Consider the following 20,771-nt stretch of genomic DNA (forward strand, 5'->3'; position numbering starts at 1 on the left):
GTAAATTGTCCTTAAAAGATCAACTTGACAAATTTACAAATTAAATATCTTAGCAAAATCTGGCTACAAGTGTACTAATAATAATACTTCCAGGTATACATTGTTTTAGTAGAGTTCTTGATTTAATGTGTAGGCTAATTGAAACACCAAAATAAGAACAGAGACATACTTGTAAAGTCATTTAGAGTAAAATAATTTGACATTTATGTTGTTTGCAAGTTCTCAAAATACAGTTTTCAATGACAATATTGATATTTGTCAATATCATCATTTGACAGTATTGCGTATTCTATTATTTATTCCATTATGTTTAAAATAATTTCTCATTACTGTTTAATTGTAATCCAAATTTTCTGCTGTTCAGTTATTATGTTTACATTTTTATCAGATAAGGTGAAATGTGCAATATAGATAAATCTTTCCTTGAAATACGATATTCTGGCTCAGATTTAAAATATTCATCACATCTAAGCGTCATCACCTCACAGCCAATCACAGTGGCTTCTGTGTTCTTTTTTTCCCTTTGTCTGTCAAATTGAACCAATCAGAGCGCGCGGAGCACTTTCTATCGACGAGATTAAAGTTGTTGTAAGGAGCGCGTGTGTGCGCGCGAGAAGAAATACTGTCCGGGGCACGAGACAGGCGTGAGGCGGCGGAGGACGAACAGCAAGTCTTATCGGATATTCTGGTTTTAATCCGGTGTTTTATTGGCTTAATTTCCACCCGTTCAGAGCTTTAAACCTGAAAGGAAGCAGGTCGCTTTTAAAGGATTTTTTTGGGGGTAGATTAGCGTTTAGAGTCTGTAACGTCTCCTCTTCTTTTCCACGCCATATATTTAAGAGCTCTCTGTATGAATAGTTTTCTCGTTCCTCTGTCTCCACGGACTTCGGTTTTTGCTGCTGGAGGAGCATTTTTACCGATTCGAGATGACGGAAATCAGCGAAAAAGAAAGCGAACCTCAGAACCGGGACCTAAACCGGCAGGGTACCACCGTGTCCGGTCAGCCGGAATCAAAGGTAACAACACACCTGTTCGACAAACGCCAACTGTAAAACAGAAAAACCAACGATTAATTATTCAAACTAGAGTCTGGATTTATTTTTTAAAGAATAATGTTTTTTTGTGAGTAGGTTTTTGTGTTTGGTAACAAGGTGAGGTCTATCTCTAATTTGAAATAAAGGTAATTTTAGAAATGAGTGACTGAGCGTTTTCTGCCTTACGAAGCTAATTCTGTAGTGGCTCCAGGTCTTGCATAACGACTCTAAGCCTCTGTAATTCTCCCACCTTGCCTGACCTCAAAGTTAGAGAGCAGAGATTACACAAAGGTGTGCATGTTTTCGCTGACATATTCATATTCAATGAGAGCTTTCATTTTCTTGTAGATCTCAAATTAAAAACAAAACTTATTCCTGACAGATGCACAAGAGAACTCCTTCTAGGTGATATGGTTCTGCTGTTGCTTTATTTAAAATAAAATGCATTGTTTCACCTTGACTTTGAAAGATTAACTTATTAGTAATGCTATACAGTAATGCCATTTGTTTACTCAAACTTTTGGCATATATTTAACATTTTGCAGTCAAAATTTGAAACGCAACTTTCAAAATTAGGTGGATGAAGGAGAAAAATACATGTTAAAAATTCACAATTATTGTGACACTTTGTACAATTTATTTTTTTACATCTGACAAGGTTGTGGCATAGTTTGTGGGAGCTTTTTGCACATTTGTCATACCCTCCATTCATCTTGTGACTTTCTATTGTATTTATTGCTGGGGCGTATATCAAAAAATATGCCTGGAGAACCATTTTGGATCGTTATTCTCCTCAGTAATTAACCATTTTCACTTTGCTGTCAGTTTACTATTTTTTTTCAATCCCTATCTAATAAGTTTCGTAGAGAAACAGGCCCACAGCATCACCAATCTTCCAGCATACCCAGCACTGGGTACGAAATGCTTTCTGACATAGTCACTCTTTGTTTTGTTTTATTTCTTAACATGATCTTATTACTCTGAATAAATATCCACAAGTTATAGTCTGGATTTAATAACTGCATTAATTATTGTGTGGTTATGTTATTGTCAGATTCTTCCCCCCTCTGTATTTTTAAATAAATGAAAGATATTATTTTATACCCCAACAATGTTTTGAACAATCAAGGTTCTGGTGATGCTCTTTGTTCACTACTATAGTCCAATAAACATTTGAGGTTTATTGGATAACATCTATCCAGTAAACCTATAGTTATACTAAGATTACATTACACATAAATGTTTAGTAAATGGGAAACTTTTAACATTGCTAAATTTATTTAGGGTTGTCAGAGTTAAGGGGGTTCAATACAAATGCATGGTATGATATATAGAGTCCACTGCACTGAACTCCATTGAAAACCTCCTGGTTATTCCACCAAGTATTGATTTCTGAACTCTTCCTGAGTTAAAACATTAATATTGTTGTTTCTAAATGAATATGAACTTGTTTTCTATTATTTGGACGAAATAAATGCAAAATTTTTGCTTGGAATTTCGGACGCATGTTGTCAGTAGTTCATAGAATAAAGGAACAATGTTCGTCATCATCTTAATTATCTTTATATAAATCTTAAACTTGTTCCTCCTCATTATTTGACCACCCTATTCATTTTTCCACTTTCAGCTGAGCTTTAACAAGCAGCCTTAATTGCCAGAGATTATTAGTTTCTGATAGATTTTGTTGGTCGACTCCATGGGGGCCCAGATTAAGTCCAGCAGAGCAGATTTCTTGTTGTTGTCTCTGTTTGTCTACAGATACGATAATGAATGGTGGGCAGCGAGGTGGCACTTGAATTTATGGGCCAATCATCTAGCAGATGTTTGCAGTGTCCTGCTAGGGGCTTGGCCATAATTCACCCAAGTGGTTGTCAAGACAAAATGGATCTCCAAGCTACATCGACCATGTAGTTTAGATGTTTGTCAAGCCCCTGCTGGCAGCCCATTCCCTTAATGGGAATGAAGAGGAATTTACTAAACATGTGTCACAAGAGGTTCTTTTACATCTTTATTTCTTTCGATACACCTGCTATTTTAATAATTTCCCAACAACCTCAACCTTCAGATATCAGTCTTTTGCATCCATCTGTCTCAGCCCGTCAGCAGCAGCTCTCCTTCATGTCTCTCTTCGATCCCTCTCTGTTCTCCCTTGGAGTATTTATTACAGTGCTAAGTGGGCCCACCAGCTTTCTAGAGTGCTTCTAATAGAGGCAGTGACACAGAGTGAATAGTTATTCCACCTCCTCCACCTACAGGCAAGGTGACGACTCCAAAAATATTATTATTCCTCTATAATCACTTGGAGCACATGTCATTCAAATACCTTGCACTCAGGATTATTAATATTTGAGAAGATGAGCAGAAATGCAATTTCTCACTTTATCTCATTCTTCAAGAATCTGTAAAATAGCTCTGGGGAATATGAACTTAAACCTTTATTACAATATTTAGTGGTAAAAAAGTGACGATTACTTTTTCTTTAGGTAATTTTATGGATGTGATTGCCTGGCAGAGCACAAAATACAATGCAAATACTCCTATTTATAATAATCTTTTTTAGCACAAAGAAGTGTAATTTGTATCACAAAACTGCTCACAGTAGCTGCATTTAATCATATTTTGAACTTTATTTGTATTTATCTTAACCCTTTATGACCTAAGTTTCAAATCTCCATCTGGATATTCTTGCTTATTTTAATTGTAGGCGGTTCCTTAAATGTCCTCTGAATAAATATATTTACCCATTTATCCATACAACTGGAACTTTCAATATCTAGCAGTTGTTTTTGTAATTTGCCGTCTATTAAAAGAGCGTCCCTCAGATTAATTTCACTCCCTGCTACTTTGGGAGTGAAATTACCGTAATAACCCGATATTAGCTGGAAAGCGCAACGTCTCCCCTTTCAGAAAACGTTGGAATTTTTCAGATAGTGTGGCGGGATTACGGTACTGCAAATTTAGCTATCATTCGCCCTCCTTTCAGTCTGGAAAGGTTAATAGACAGTAGAGAAAATAGTAAAAATACAGACAGTTCAGTGTTAATTCAAATTCAAATTTATTGTAACTCTGCTAAATCAAAATTCTCAGAAGAAATTTGTCACGATAAATAATAATACAATAAATGCCCTCCCCTACTCTAGAATTTATAATTCATCTCATAGTAGTTTGATCTAAACATGAAATGTCTGCATAGTCAATCTGCTTTAGTATTGTGTTTTAATGGCACTTGCAGGTTTGATAAGGTTGGGATAATAAACTGCACTCTAATGGTTTAACCTTTCCAGGCCAAATGTATTGGCGACAATCCAGCTAAATCTGCAGTATGGTAATTTCACCAAACTTTGCACAATCTGAAAAATCCCAACGGTTTCGGGTTATTCTGGTAATTTCACTGTCCCTCTGAGGGACACTCTTTTAATAGACGGTAAATTGCAAGAATAACTTGCCAGATATTGAAAGTTCCAGTTGTTATGGATAAATGGGCAAATATATTTACTCACAGGACATTTACAGAACTGCGTACAATTAAAATAAGCAAAACTATCCAGCCAGAGATTTGAAACTTAGGTCATAAAGGGTTAAACAGTTCTCTCAGTCATCCTATGACATTCGTCTACATTAACAGCACTCACAATTAAGATTTAAACTATGAAATACTTTGCTAACCCCATCATTTCTCTCTTTTGCCAACAGCAAAACAGTACTTTTGCTGTTGGCCCAGCAAAAGTACTGTTGGCCCAGTACTTTTGCTGGGCCAACAGACTTGCAGAGGCTATAACTCTCCTCTTTATGTTTTCCGAGCACCACCTCCTAAAAACAATAGGCTATTCTTTCAGGAAGGTGATGTGTTGCTGCAAGGCAAGGAGGTCCTCTTAGATAAATGGCATGTTTGATGATTTTACACATCTGTTTTTAATCCAGAACAATCAAATAACCATGAATTTGGGAATTGTCCAATAGTCAGCAGGCTGCAGCATCTTATTTGCCTCATCATCTCAACGGTTTCTGCAATTCCTGGACTGTCGTATGTATCCTCTGTTGTTTCAGTGAGGATGAACTGATGATTGCACGCTACATAAAGTTTAATAAAGTCGTTGAAGTGGCTGAGTCTGCTGATAATGCAAGGTGGAGATATGCAGCAGTCTCCAGGGCCTCTGCACAGTTCACTGGATATTTGGCCAAGACAGAGACATTTTAATGAGTCTGCAATGATGAAAACTGTTTCTTTCCAGCTCTTCCGCTCACCTTCATTTCACATTTACCTCCTTATCAGTTTTGTATTACTTTTATGCCCCACACATAGGTTATGTAACATTTTTCTCTTTCCATTTCCGCAGTCCGATGACCTTTTCCACCTGTCCTTCACTTCCTCATCCCTTTTCTTTCCTCTGCTGCACCATCACTGTTAATTTTCCATTATGATCTTTTCACTCCCTGACCCTTAGATAGTGCTTGATTGTAAAGATAAAGTCTATTTAGAGATGCTTTGAATAATAATGGAAGATAAAACAGGCACCAGCGGACTACATTAAACTAAATTCATCGTTTTGTAATTTTCTGCTATGATTCTAGGTTATTTGCAGCTCATTAAACGAGTCTTGCGTGTGTATTTGCCCAGCAGTGTAACATGCAGATTTTCTTCATTTGCATTGTGTAACAGCACTGGCATTTATTTAGCTGCATTCTTCCTGCAGAATAAAATCTCAGCTTCTTTCAGAGTGTTTCTTGCACATGCCAGCACCAATCTGCAAACTTAATGAGTGCTGATGACATTTCTGGACAAAACAGATTCAGCCTACTTGTGTTTGTTTATTTCATATCTCTGCTTGCAGATGGATGCATCATTAAGTCATATAATTTTTTGACTGACTTGGATATGTTCATGATTTCCATGCCAAAATGATTGGGCAAAAATATGTCTAAAGGCTGAAAGCACCAGCAAGAAATTACATAAAACAGAGAATACCATCACTGCTTCTATTCTAAAATACATCAAACTAGAGCTATTTTAGTCGGACACCTCTAAATAAAATAAAATTAACCCTTTCATGCATAGCAGTCACTGCAGTGGACAACTGTCAATAAGCCACTTTCTTGTGCTACTTGTGGATTTTTATGTTATGAATGCATAGAGACCACTAAAGTGGACACTAGTGCATCACAAAATACACTGCCAACTACTGGCCATCCACTGCAAGTGCAAGAAATTTTTTGTTAAATCCAATATGGCAGACCGACGAAAAAGCAACTGAGGAATATCCAGTCCCTCCTTCTACTCTTGATGTATTTACCAAATAACAACTTTGCCTTTGGAGGAAATTACAACTGATCACCTAGAAAAAAATCTTAGAATTTTTTTTACTTTACTAACATTTTCCCACCTTTTTTATGTCTTAAGAAAATCAGAAATCAAATGACAACAAATCCTGACTTAAAAGATCATAATTCATGCATAGAAGGGTTAAGTGCACCCAAATGACTCCAGAATTTTGCACCTGTTTTTTAAAAATAAAGTATCATAATATAGAAACTAATCAGTTAATCAGAATTGTTTTCACTATGTTTGGGGCCAGCAATAGATTTCTGTAAGATAAAAATATCTGGGTTTATCTGCATAACTCATGACAACCAGGTGTAGGATGAGATGTAGCATCAATTTAGGGTTTACATTTTACTACTTGACACTTTGGCTGTTTTTCTTTTAAGATAAAATTAAATTTCTGGGATCATTTGAGAACATCAAAATCACAACCTCGAGGTTTTCTATTGCTGCGTTGCTGCAAAAATCTACGTATTATAAGCCTGGTGGGCCACCAGGCTTTACTTGTGCCCCCACCAGGCTGAGCATTGTTAATTTATTTTAGTTTTTTTTAATGATTGCCTTTTTTAAGACCTTATAGTCTGTATTTAGGTATTAATCTTTCAGTTTTCCAGTAACGCATAACTATCAAGTGATATTTTCAAATTTCCTGTCAACTATAAACATGTTTTAGCTCAAAAACATGGCGGGCAGCTGGATGACTGCCCTAGCACCCCAAACACAAGGCTTAGTAAGTTTCTGGGTGAAACCCTGGCAGTCCAACATGTATTAAATTATGGACTTAGAGAAAATGGTTTATTTTGTTCACCAACTCTTGAAACTCCTACCCATATCCTTTTATTCCTGATAAAGAACGTAGTTGGACTGAAAGGGGAAAGTTGGAAAATAGCAGAAAACGGATTTGTATCTGAGTTTTCATTATCATCACTTTATTTATGAAGCGATTTAAAAAAAAACCATCAGAAATAAAATGACAAATCGAAACAATTAAGAACTCAAAGCAGTAAAACAGAAAATAAAAGTTAAGTAAAATAAAGTCTCAGCTGACTTGAAGGTCAGTGAGTAGAATAAGTTTTTAGAGTTTTGTTTGATAATTACTGTTTTACTATTTTAACACTTAATGCACAAAGTAATTGGATAATAATTTGATCATCTGCGCCTTGATGATTTCCTGACTCCTTGTTTCCCGTTTTTATTTCCCCAGAAGGTGAAACAACTTTGCACCAGAACGGCAGCTGCTGTATGAATTCTTTCATCCTTCTCTTCTTGTTACATTCACACCTCTGTGTGTGGCTCTAAAAGGCCTGCCTGTTGTTTTTTTTTGGTGATTTGCATTTTAGCAGACTCCAGCAGCCCACAAGCTGCCTGCCAAAGTGTGCAGAGAAAGAGGCTTTCATTTCCAAATCCGGCAGTTAAAAGGGCTTAACTGCAGAAGGGGCTCTTAGAAACCGCTGACAATCACAATGGCTCATTCATTTGCATATAATGGTAAAGTAACCATGCATACAGCAACATGGCTGACTTCAATCACATTCATGGCCTGCTGTATTTTCTTATTTTCCCCCAAACACAGGCTGAGACTTCAAAATTCCTGACAGGGGAATTTTGAATCTTCACATTTTCAGGGATTTTGTTGCGCCTGTAATGCCTCGCAGAACTATTTATAACCTTTCAGGTTTTCCCCATTTCATGTTGAAATTACAAAAATCAATGGGATTGTTGGGGTTGCAATGGAAGATGATTAGGGTCAATAAAATAAAAAGTGCTTTATTTTGTCTGAATTTTGACTTTAATCTTCAAAATTTTGACTTATTTCTTTGGGATTTTGATTTTAATCTTTTTGAAATTTGCTCTTTGTTCTTCAGAATTTTTTTTTTTTCCCTCTGGAATTTTGACTTTAATCTTCAGAATTCTGACTTTTGATCTCAAAAGTCAGAATTCAAAAGTCAGATATGACTTTTGAATTCAAAAGATCAAAAGTCAGAATTCTGTTTTGTATATTTTATGTGGCAAATAGTATTGAAAAACCTAAACGTTATTAATATAAAAATCAATATTTATAAAAAAATATATAGTTTTGAACTTGTTCAAAACATTTTTTAATTGTTAGTCAGCAGTGCTAGAAGAATTACTTGCATTTCCTGAAAAAGATTGATTGAATTGATGTTTACCAAATGCACTCCAGCTGGATGGATGCCCGTTGAGGTCACCTTTAATTCAAAGCTCAGGTCGTTGTGAGAAGACCCATACACTTACCCTGACCTCAGTGTGTCAGATGATTTTGCAATAGATGTTACTTATCTTTCACTCAGCATCAGTTGTGTGCCATATAAGGTTTTTTCTCTTTTAGTATATAAATCAGTGGCACCGTTTATAAATTGTTTTACTACACATTCTTTATTCTACACAGTTCCTCTGTGATGAGATTATTGCTGTCACTAGTTCAGCGAGGACTGTGTCGAGTTCTGTGATCCATAAATAGATTTTAAAATGTTGGAAGAGAGTCACAGTATTATCAGTAAATATTATAGTTATGAGCTGAGCTTTTGGTTTGCACTGTTTTTCAGGGAAGGTTGCAGACTAAAATAACTACCAATTAACCAGCAGCTTCTCCAACACAATGCTGCACATCTATTATAACTGTAACTATAAAGCTTTGGAGATAATAAAGATAGAGGAGTCTCTGCAGTGTGATGCCCTGCAGCGTAGACAGCTGTTATTGTCTTATGTCTCTTCTCTGTGCACAGTGATAATGACAAACTAAATCAGGATAGTATTTGGTGCTATTTTTTAAAACCTAAACTTTTAAAAGACTTAATCACATTTTTTGGTCTCCATATAGATATGATTAATATAAAATGATTAATAAACAAAAAGGAGGAATGAAAAGGATTAGTTTCTTGATGGAACAAATAATATTGTTTTCACTTTGAAAACTGCAGAATATCAAGCAAGCGCGATGAAAAATCAAAATAGAGGACGAGCACAAAAACACCTCAGATTTGTTAGAGAACTGAGTAAAATCAAGGTGTATAAATACAGTCTTTCATCTTTGTTGGATGAAAGGAAGGTTTGTGATTACTGGTAGGAAACGGCTGAGAGGGGACCCAAAAACTGAGGCAATGAGCAGCACAGAAATGCATAAAAATCAAGTTTTTACTGGCATACAGTTCACCCAGATGGTGGATGTGATTGGTGAATGTACAAAGAAAAGAAACTTTTTACCTTTTGGATTTTAAACATAGAAATAATCTGTTTGGACCAACACGCACCTCTGGGAAAAACTTAAGAGCTCACTGCACTGAACCTCATTATAAACCTGGTTATTCCACCAAGTATTGATTTCTGTACTCTTCCTGAGTTAAAACATTAGTTATGAACATGTTTTCTTTGCATTATTTGAGGTCTGAATGGACTGGATTTTTTTTTTCTTTTTTTTTGACCATTTCTCCTTTTCTGCAAATAAATACAAAATTTTTGCTCGGAGTTTCAGAGACATGTTGTCCACTGTTCATAGAATAAAAGAACAAAGTTCATTTTACTCAAACATAAACCTATAAAGAGTAAAATCAGAGAAACTGGTCATTTTAAGTGGTCTCTCAGAGCTGCATTTGATGCATATTGCTGTCTGTTACTGGTTTTCACATTTGCAGACTATGACCTGTTTAATATGTTTTTAAGATGCACATTTATGGACTTTGTTGCAGAAATGTGCTACACAAATAAACTCGATTAATTGATTGATTCACCTGAAAAGGAGGGTTCCATTTTAGATAAATGTGATGACCTGAAGGTTAAAGTCTAAACAGTTTGTGTCCAGGGTGTGTGGGGTCTGCAGACTGCTCATTTCCAGACCTTAGACCTGAACAAGCCTTGATGTTTCTCTCAGCAGACCTAATTGTTGTCATGTTTTGTGAGCCAAACTACATGTTTTGTAGGGACATTTACCAAAAAATAGATTGATTTTACAGCTCAATTAGAAAATTAGCTTGCAGGAAGACAACATTTTTCCTTCCAAACCAGACAGAAGATCAGCACAGTAAAGCAGCTTAAAGATCTAATAGAGATGAACACTCATTACTGAATGGGGCTTCAGTTGAGCCAAGAAAAGACCATTAAAGAAAGCATAAACTCAGCTTTCTCTTGAAAGCATTTACGAGAGGAACCTAGTGGGTCTTTTCATCACTCAATCTAATTGGATTCTTTAAATCTGTATCTTATAGAGGAGAAACTTGCTCAATACTATCGATTTTTTTATTTTATTTTATTTTTTTTGCGTGTGTGTGAAGTGAGCGCAGATGGACAATGTGGTGGATATAAAAGCTAAAAAGTGCAATAAACATGATAGGGAGGTTGTAATATTGTTAATATCTTGACATGTTTGTCTAAATTTCTTCACAGCCGCCACATGAAAATCATTACGATAACTTAATTTGTGTGGTTTAATGCGGTGACTACAGCCAGATAATGAGTTCATCGCAAACTGGAGAGCTACTCTTCACTGTCAAAAACCCATTACGTCCTTGTCCTCATCCGTCAGCCTTCCCCCTTAATGTACGACTCCACTGCAGTTTTATTTCCATATACCGCCCTCCCATAATTTCCGAATCTCTAATTGTTCAGCGAAATGGAGGCAAATGGCAGCAAAGATGAACAAAACGTTTGCCTGCATACAGTGAAGGTGTGGGGCGCTCAATAGCATTAATTCAACGTGAATTTTAAGAAGTATTGACATAGGTGGGTTCAAAAGAGGCTGTAAATCTGCAGTCCAAGGAAAAGTGGAGGAGAAAGATAAAAGATCAGAAGTTATCTTGACTTTGAAGGGACAGTCAAAGCGTTCAGCGTCCAGAGAGTTTAAACCCTGAGTAGCCCTTCAAGCTGGGCACCTGCTTTCACATTAAACACCTGCCAATATTTAAACAATAAAAACCTAAAGTAAAAAGGCTTGCACTGATAAATGCTTGTTGAATTTACTGGGAATCAGATGGGGAGCGTCGGTTCCTTCCCTGGTTTTCAGTTTTGGTTCGTGAATATCATAGTACGGTATCTGCAACCAGTTTTCAAAATTGGCAGAAAATATAACATATGGAGAAGTGAAAATTTGGGAAATGCCAAACAAAATCCTGGAAATCTTGAAATGCTGCTCACCGCTCATGTGCCTTTTCCGATTCTGTGTGCTTGCTTTTTTCTAGCATGTATAGCTTTCGGATCATCGTTCTCTGAAACACTTGGATGTTTGCTCAATTTGAGCGACTCTTCTTTTTACAAAGCAGTCTTAAAACATTCCCTCTGTGTTCCAGCTGCAGCGACTGAAGCGCTCCCTGTCCCTCAAATCAGTCATACGCAGCAAGAGCGTGGACAACTTCTTCCAACGGAGCAACGGCGAATCTCGGCCAGCCTCAGCCATCATCACAGCGCCGCCATGTCCATCGTCTCCTCCTCCCTTCTCTGAATCCCCTCTGGGCTATGAGCGCTCTCCCTCTCTATCCCCATCAGTCAGCCCCAACCCTTCCTTGTCGTCACATTCCTCTTCCATCAGCCCCTCGCTGTCCCGGACCTTAAAGAGCCAGCTGAAGTCTCAGCCAATGCAACCGGTCAAAACTCACTGTTTCCAGGAGCATGTCTTCCGTAGGCCTACCAGCTGCCAGCGATGCAAACATATGATCCAAGGTAGGTCAATTAGCAAGCTGCTCAGCAATTTATTATTGTATTGACTTAACCGGAAAGTGCTTTTCATCTGCTGTGTATTCAGGAAATTCCAAGCAAGGGCTCCGTTGTAAAGCCTGCAAGCTGGCGGCTCATCTTTGGTGTTCCTCTGAACTATCTCAGCAGGCCTGTAATGGCAAGGTAAGAGACTTGGTGTAACCAGTGGAGGTTTCTGATATGGGCTACCACCCAGGGCGGCATGAGCTCCCCCGGCATCCGCAGGGCTCTCCTTCAGTGGATGTTCGAGAAAGAGTCATAATGTGATTTATAAACGATTTTTCACATTAAAAAGAGTCTGTTTCACTCCGCCGCTCTCGGTAGCGCACGCTTGTGAAAACAATAACGTGGATAACAAAACTTACAGCTTATTTGCTAAACATAATTCACAGCCATAAGTTAAAAATGTATCCATATGGGCGGAGCGTAGTCTCCTTTTGCACCTTATGGAGCCATGGTTTGCCCTGCTGCAGATGCTAAATGGCCAATAAAAGTAAGGTAAAGTAGTTTTATTTATATAGCACATTTTCAGCAACAAGGCAATTCAAAGTGCTCACCTGTTGGCTATCTGCACATACTCACACCTAAGGAGAATTTAGGGAGACTAATTAACCTAACAGTCTTGTTTTTGGACTGGAGTACCCAGAAAGAAGCCACACATGCACAGGAAGAACATGCAAACTCCGTGCAGAAAGATTTCAGACTTCGTCTCCAATCCAGGTCTTTTTTTCCTGCAGCTTAACAGTGCCAGCAGCTATGCCATTGTGCAGCCATATGCCTAATATCTTCTAAATATACAGTACCATTAAGGTTTTCATAAATATTATGCTTGTAGCTTAAGTGTGACAGATTTTCCTGTGCTGTGAAAGGAAGCTTATTAGCTAAAAATGCTTAATTGGCTATTTTGTACTGATTGTTTATGTGAAGTTCTCTGTGTTTTCTTTGCTCCTTTGCTTCACCCCAAACAAAAAAAAAGTCACATAATTAATTAGATTTACTGTAATTGTTTCCAAAATGTACTGGGAATGTGGCTGTTCCTTGGAGAGAAGACACAAATTAAGAATGCTCTGTATCAGCAGAATTAAACGGCATCTGGATGCCTTAAGTGTCTCTGAGTCATTTGGCGCAGCCTTTTAGCCCTGGTAATATGCCCAGTCCCAAAATCCCTGGCTTGTAGAGAGAGAATAAAGTCCCCTTTTAACACCAGCAAAGACAAAAAGGTGGAGGTATAATTGGAACATGGATTGACTGGAAATGTATGAAAGAGTAGCAGAGGAGCACTTTTTTTTCCCCCCTCTTCTATATGCCATGCCTTATCAGAAGAAAAAAAGGCTGAGTCTAGCAGTAGTAAAGTTCATCTGGTTACATCCCCATATTTTGTCTGTCTTATGACCTTTCTGCTTCTTTACCCTCTTTCTCTCACTTGTCTGGACGCAACATTTCCTCTAAACTTTGCTGGAAAATCAATATCTCTCTGTACCAGCTGGTCTGCCTAATTCAGTGTGAAATTTGCTGTGTTTGAGGCGAGCACTGTCCCCCAAGGATGTGCATGCTCTCATCAATCCAGTGTCCTTTTCGATCACTGCACACTCATCAAGGCAGGGATTAGCCGTTTTGTGAAATTAGAAGCGTAAGCCAGCATTTATGCATGTAAATTAAAGTTTTTCAATGAAAATATTACAGCTGAGGGAAATGGCTTAAAAATAAAATCTCTGATTTATTTTAATACCAAATCTGAGGTCTGGTTTTGATCTTTTTTTTTTTCTTTTTTTTGCTTTCTTTTCTAAACAAAGAAATTACAAATTACAGAAAATGTTTTATAAAAGTGGCTTTTTCCCCCCACTTTTATAAAATATAAAAGTGAGTTGCATGATGGGACGCTATGGCCAGGCTACAAGAATTTTTATTTAATTACAAGAATATTTTCATAGTTTTAGCAGAAAAAAATGCCTTACAATTATGAGCTAAAAGTTGTTTTAATCAGAAAAAATCTGCCTGATATTAATTTGATGCTAATGTGTTAAAAGATTAGGTATTCCTATTAGCTATTATCTGTAAAACTTATACCAGAGTATAAGTTTGCACGATGTTCAACATTCTTTAATTTTTTCTCTCTCAAAAATGTCTCCTAATATTACAACTTTATTCTTGTCCACATTTTCCAAAAATTTAATCTTCAAAAACCAAAACTTTGATTGATAAAATGGAGTTATCATCAAGCCTGCTTATAATTTTGCAGAGAGTGCAATTAAGGCGATTGCTTCAGTTGCGCTTTATGTTTCAGATCTTGTTAAAATACACAACTAAGCATATGAAATTAAGAAACAAATTAATTGTTGTTATGCTGTGGATCTTCAAAGACCTTGAGGGATCTACAACTCAGTTTGGCCGTTGGGAGCAGCGCCTTGGAGGAATGGACCGGCTTAGCATGACTAACCTTGAGTTTAAAGGCCATTTAAAAAATATGAAACACGTTCACCTCTTTTAGATGCTTCAGCTTTTCATAATTCAGTTAGCCCAACAAAATGTACAAACAAAAATTTGCCGAGTTGTGAAACGAACAATCAACAGCTGCTTTTGCCACCCACTACTTTTTATCTACTTTTCAATTTCAGTCCTGCTCAGACCTGCATTTACACGACTATAACTTTTATACCATAAAATCTAGCGTGAACGATCCAACCTTGTTATCCACTTTAAATGCCAATATAGTCGTCGCTTTGTCACAGTCATGAAACGCAACTGTGGCAAAGCAAAACCAGAGGTAGATGCTTTCCCCAGTGCGTTATTTATAACTTCACCACCCTTTGGTCGTTTTCAGCTAATGTGCTGACCATACACTTTAAAATATCTCCGTAATCGGAGGCATTAATGACTCTACAATCCTGAAATCTGTTTTGTAATCAATGTTAAACATTAAGATGTAAAATATTTTTAATGGGAAGCTGGGAATGCTGAGCAGTGCACAAAAAATTACTGTTAGTGCAGGAAAGCTTTGCACACACACATCCTCACTCTTTTCTGTTGTACTTCACTTTTTAGCTGTTAACGTATAAGAACAGTGAAGGAAATGTATAAATGAAACTGAGTAACTGACTTTTGTTTGATTTCAAAAGGTCAAAAGGGATGAATCGATGCCTAAAACCTTCTGATTCAGCTCGAGTACTTTCCACCTACAGCCCGTCTGAAGGCTCAGATGGAGAAATGTCAACAGCAATTACTTGCTTTTCTCCTGTGGTAAAGCAGAGGTAGTTGGGAGCAGGTGTGAGCTTTTTACAAATGTCCTCAATTACAACACTGGTGCAATAGTATGTAAGTTACTGAGCTCATGATCTTTTGTTGACATTGCAGGACGTAATGTGTTTTCCCAACAGCCAGGCTTGGATTTTAGTAAAAAAAAAAAAAAATTTTTTTACAAAAGTATTATGATGTGCCGCCCTCCAGTGGGGCAACGCAGGTTGCTACAATAGATGGTAGCCACACAGGCACACCCATTAGAGGGAAACAAACGCACCCAGTGTAACACTTTCATTCTATTGGCTGAGAGGTTGCCAGGCGACAGTGCATCTTCGTTCCAAGCATGAGCAGAAAATTATTCGTAAGTGAGCAGAGACGTTTGCAAGCGGAGATCTGATCCGAACAAAGAGAAGTTTCGAGTGCGAGGAGAAAGGTTTGAGAAAGCACAGTGAATATTTGAAAGAGGGCAGAAGTTTTGAGTACAAGCTTTAAAAGTTTTGAGAACAAAAGACGTGAAGTTCTGCTTTCAGACTGAAAATGTGTGCTCTCAAATTATGGCAGAAAAATTCCCCCATATGTTGCTTTCTGCGTTAATGTTGACACATTAAATATTGTAATAATTTCTTACTGAACATCTCGTTATTGCGCCCTCTACTGCACATGTGGGTCACTTTCAGGTTGTTTGCAGTTCACACTGGAGACCACAAACAGGTCGCATATATTTGGAAGCATCATTTCGGACTGCAGTGTAAACTTAGTCATGCTGTGCAATTCTTAGATTTAGACATTTGTTGGGGGTGTCTTGTGGTGTCTTCAAGTCCACTGTTTTCCTCAAACTGGTAATGTGAGGGTTAAGGCAGCATGATGTTGGACTGTTGCTAGTGAAGGTGCTCTGAGTTTCAGCATTTTGAATCTACTAAGGTTTCGCGTGCAGAACCCATTCTTGTCTTCTGTCTATTCTAAGTAACATCCTGTCTTCGCATCTCTTCTGGTCTTCTAATATTTCAGTCTGGAGCCTTTAAGAGAAACTTCAGCTCTCCTCTGATAACCATTGATCCACTGAGTATAGTCCAGGAGGCTCCAGCTGCCCAAGGTGAGGGATGAAACCTCCGGATGATTTGTCACACCGAAAAACAACTGCAGTGTCTCATCGTAATATTGTGTCTTTGTACAGAGACAGAGAATGTCATCGTTGACCCTGTGTATGAAGCACTGCGTTACGGGACGTCATTGGCTCAGATGAGTCGCTCCAGCTTTGGAAGTATCTCCGAATCCCCTTGTCATGAGGTATAAAATACACACCAGGTAGGCCATTTAAGTTAAAGTTCATGTTAAATGGAAACGTTATTGACTTTGCTTTCTTTATCACAGTCCGATACACTGCAAGGTAAACTAGAAAACCAACCAATCGTTGAAGAGGAAATTATTCCTGGAAGTAAGTTGTTTCTTTTGCATTCATCTGCTAATTTTATGCTATTTTTATTATTATTATTATTATTATTATTTTTAGAAATGTAAGCACAAATAATTTCTTATTGGATCAGAGATGCATTACACTGCTTAAATGTCCAAATCCAGCATTTTCCATGACAAAACTGAGGTCAAAAGCTTTCTGGCTTTGTTGGAATATATTCTTCCTACCGGGGATTTACTAAATGTATGGCTTCAGCTCAATTTGCTTCTTTACCAATATGATAAAATGCTGTAAAGATACAAATTGTCATTCGTTTGTGGCAGATGGTTCCTTTTCATATCACAAAAACTTGGGAATAAAATGGCCAAACCTTATAAAAGTGACACAGTACAGCAGCCTGAATAAAAAGCAGATATGCCTTTCTACAAAATGAAGAAAAAAAAAAACACTACATCATATTTTCAGTTATTTATTGTTGATATATTTAAATTGGTCTCTGTCTCTTTAAGAAGCTCCTACTCTTTCCGACACTAATCACAACAACGTTTCTCCATGATGCTGTTTATAATTTTTCGTAGGAGCTTTGGACTGAGAAGTAGTTTGTATTATAAGTTCAGCAGACTCGCAGTCCACCAGGTGTTTGGTAATTGCTGCTGCCGCTAGTCTGGAGGAGCTGAGTGGTGGAGGAGCTTTGGCTAAATGGGTGGTACAGTGTATGTTCTGGGATTAAGGGAACCCCGAATGGCTGCCGTGTGAGACTCAAGGATTTCTCAAACATAAAATACAAATATTTTAACACGAGCATCGATGTTCAGAGTACAAAAAACCTTGAGGAATCCTTTTAGATTTCCAGTTCACCTCCAAAACAGACATTTGAGATCTGGAGTGGTACACGTGTCTGGTAAAGAGATACCACAAGCTAAATGTCAAAAGGTTGAAGGACTATGCTGCTATGATATCATTTACAGTGTAGACTTGAGGTTTTCTTTTTGTGTGTATCCAGTACTTTTCCCTTTTGCTCTTTAATCCCAGGAGAAAAGATCATCTCTGTTTGTTCTGCCACCACTTTACAGTACCTGACCTTCACTTCTGCCTTGCTGTCTCGGTCACAAAGTGTCATCAGCTCTCTCTCCATCTCTCTCCTTTTACTTTGCACTTTTACTCTTTCCACTGTCTATTTCTTCCATGTGACCTTTCATATTGTCTACCGTCCCTTTCCTTTTTGTCTTTGTTTATGTGTCTGTCTCTCCAGTGCTCACCCCTCCTGAAAGCGAGAAGGCTGATTCAGAGGACAGGGTCAGCCTGAAGGTGTGTAGTCAGCATTCTCCTCTTCTTTCAGCTTATTTTTATTAGAACAAGCATTCTCTGCAAGTCTGTCTTCCTCTTTATTTCTTTCCTTTGGTTCTGCACTTGGACGAATTTGACGACTGTTTTTAATTTTGCGCGTTTGTTGTCGCCAGACTCCGAAGCGAGTCGAAGTTCACTCCATTCACACGTACATCGCCCTCTACAAGTTTCTGCCTCAGGAGAAGAATGACCTGGAACTACAGTTAGTAAGATTTCTTTGTGTACTGTATGCGTGATTTTGCATGAATTAGAGTGGCCAGGTGAGAAAGGACATTCATACACCATCTGCCTGCTCAGCAGGACGATCGCAGGGGGCTCAGACTGGTAGGGAGGAACGTGCTGGGAGGCTGGGAAGGACAAACAGCTGCACTGAGTGCATGTCAGAAAATAGTTTTCGTATCTTAGCAGGTACACCTAACTGCTGAGTGTGGTACCACACCTGCAACTAATCTAAACACTGCAAAAACACAAAATATTACCAAGTATTTCTGGACTAGTTTCAAGTGCAAATATCTCAGCACACTTGGAATAAGACAAACTAACTTACAAGTAACTTTTCACGCACTTTTTCTAAGTAAATAAGTCCTTAATATTGATGAAAAAGCACTAGTTCCATTAGCAGATAAATGAACTTATAACATGGGTAAAATGTCTTGTTATAAGTGAAATAATCTGCCAATGGAACAAGAGCTTCTACATCTAGCTATAAAGCTTCTGTTGTTAGTTTTATCTTATTTCAAGTGTATTAAGATATTTACTCTGGAAACTTGACCAAAAATACTTGGTAATATTTAATTGTTCACTGTTAGTGCAGTGAACAATTCAGGCTTGGGATTTCAGTGACTCTTAAAGCTGTTTGTGAAAGAATCAAGTCAGTAAGGAAACGTACAGCAGAGTTACATTAGACATTTATTGATTGGGGAATTTTTAAAATGTACACTGCTCAAAAAAATAAAGGGAACACTCAAATAACACATCCTATATCTGAATGAATGAAATATTCTCATTGAATACTTTGTTCTGTACAAAGTTGAATGTTCTGACAACAAAATCACACAAAAATCATCAATGGAAATCAAATTTATTAACCAATGGAGGCCTGGATTTGGAGCCACACACAAAATTAAAGTGAAATGTTCCCTTTATTTTTTTGAGCAGTATATTTATGGAGCTTGATACACAAATGCAATAACTTTGTGACAAAATGTGACCTCTGCACATTCAGGGGCCAGGTATTGGCTAATATTTTGTGGTACTATTATGATAACAATAATAGTACCATGACCCATTCTAGACCAAATGTGTCAGCGACGACACATTTTTACAAGCCAAATTTCCAGCACCGTAATTCCGCCACACGTTGCGCTATCTGAAAAATTCCAACAGTTTCTGAAAGGGGAGACGTTGCACTTTCCAGCTAATATCGGGTTATTACGGTAATTTTACTCCCGTCGATGCAGGGACCATGTTTTTTGTTTGCTTAATCTGATGAAACACTGTTTTAATAGATGATAAATTGCGAAAATAACTTGCTAGATATTGAAAGTTCCAATTGTTATGGATAAATGGGCAAATATATTTACTCACAGGACATTTACAGAACTTTGTACAATTAAAATAAGCTAAAATATCCATGCGGAGGTTTGAAACATAGGCCTCAGAGGGTTACAAAACTAATTATTACTTAGTTTTTTAGGTACCTGTATGGCTGAATCTGCAGGTCACATAATTCATATTACATATTATGTTTGTGTCTGCAGGCCTGGCGACCGAATTCAAGTCATGGATGACTCGAACGAAGACTGGTGGAAGGTGGGCGGCACTCTATTGTAATTTTTATCCCCTGAATATTTCAGAAGCTCAAGTTTTTGCCCTTTCTGCTAAGAGCTTTACCACTATAAATATCCAGATTGCCACTGAATGGATAGTACGGTAACCCATGTTTAATGCATCGCCCTGCCTTGGGAAGCTGAAGGCAAATCTGTTTAGAGGCAATGATTGTGAAGCGTAGCCTAGAAATCAAATTTTAAAATGTGCGTGGTTTAAATAATTTTCTAGATCAAATGGCTCCATATAATGTGAGCTATAATATTAAAATAAAAAATGACTAAGCACATGGATTTGAATGCAAATCAGTAACTCATTTTACAAATTAAAAAAACTGCTTTTAAAGTGAGAATAACTAGAAACTCTACAAAGAGAAATGTGTTTTTATCTAATGATGGCAACAATAATTTAGAGACGGAACCAAAATAATATCTTTCAGTTAAGGATACAGATGAGTTGCCTGTTTATGCAGCGAGTCGCATAATCAAAACTGAAAGGATTAGGATTCTTATGGCTGTTAAACCCGAGGCCGTCAAGGTTTGGAGACTTCTTCAAATCATAAGCACAAAGATTATTCTGTACATTTAGAAATGTATTTATTTTAGAGGGGAAATAAGTCATGACATGTCCGACATGAAATCCACACTAAATATTTTTACCAATGTAAGCAATTCACACATCTCTATTAAATAATGTAGATTGTTAAATATGTTAACTGCAGAGATGGACTGTGCCATTCTTTGCCTAACGTAAACCTGGCTTAACAGCAACATGCCGTTGAGCAGGGGTCCCCAAACTACGGCCCGCGGGCCGGATCCGGCCCGCCTCCACATTTGGTCCGGCCCCCTCAACAATACCAGAGAGCATTCAGATTTTTTTTTCATTTATT

At 37.6% G+C, this 20,771-nt stretch overlaps 1 protein-coding gene across 1 annotated transcript in view; it reads left to right on the forward strand.

The window, feature by feature from the left end:
- Nucleotides 1–566: 566 nt before the first annotated feature.
- Nucleotides 567–20,771, forward strand: part of LOC106920901 (SH3 and cysteine-rich domain-containing protein 2-like) — a 38,771-nt gene continuing 18,566 nt past the window's right edge. The window contains exons 1-9 of the mRNA XM_088000855.1: nucleotides 567–1,016; nucleotides 11,655–12,024; nucleotides 12,107–12,201; nucleotides 16,303–16,387; nucleotides 16,469–16,581; nucleotides 16,666–16,729; nucleotides 17,961–18,016; nucleotides 18,169–18,257; nucleotides 19,816–19,867. Of these exons, the coding sequence (XP_087856981.1) occupies nucleotides 927–1,016; nucleotides 11,655–12,024; nucleotides 12,107–12,201; nucleotides 16,303–16,387; nucleotides 16,469–16,581; nucleotides 16,666–16,729; nucleotides 17,961–18,016; nucleotides 18,169–18,257; nucleotides 19,816–19,867 (1,014 nt within the window). The 5' untranslated portion in view covers nucleotides 567–926. The remainder of the gene's footprint in view (nucleotides 1,017–11,654; nucleotides 12,025–12,106; nucleotides 12,202–16,302; nucleotides 16,388–16,468; nucleotides 16,582–16,665; nucleotides 16,730–17,960; nucleotides 18,017–18,168; nucleotides 18,258–19,815; nucleotides 19,868–20,771) is intronic.

Source organism: Poecilia mexicana, unplaced genomic scaffold, assembly GCF_051168715.1.
Source record: "Poecilia mexicana isolate PSO_F unplaced genomic scaffold, ASM5116871v1 scaffold_19, whole genome shotgun sequence".
NCBI lineage: Eukaryota > Metazoa > Chordata > Actinopteri > Cyprinodontiformes > Poeciliidae > Poecilia > Poecilia mexicana.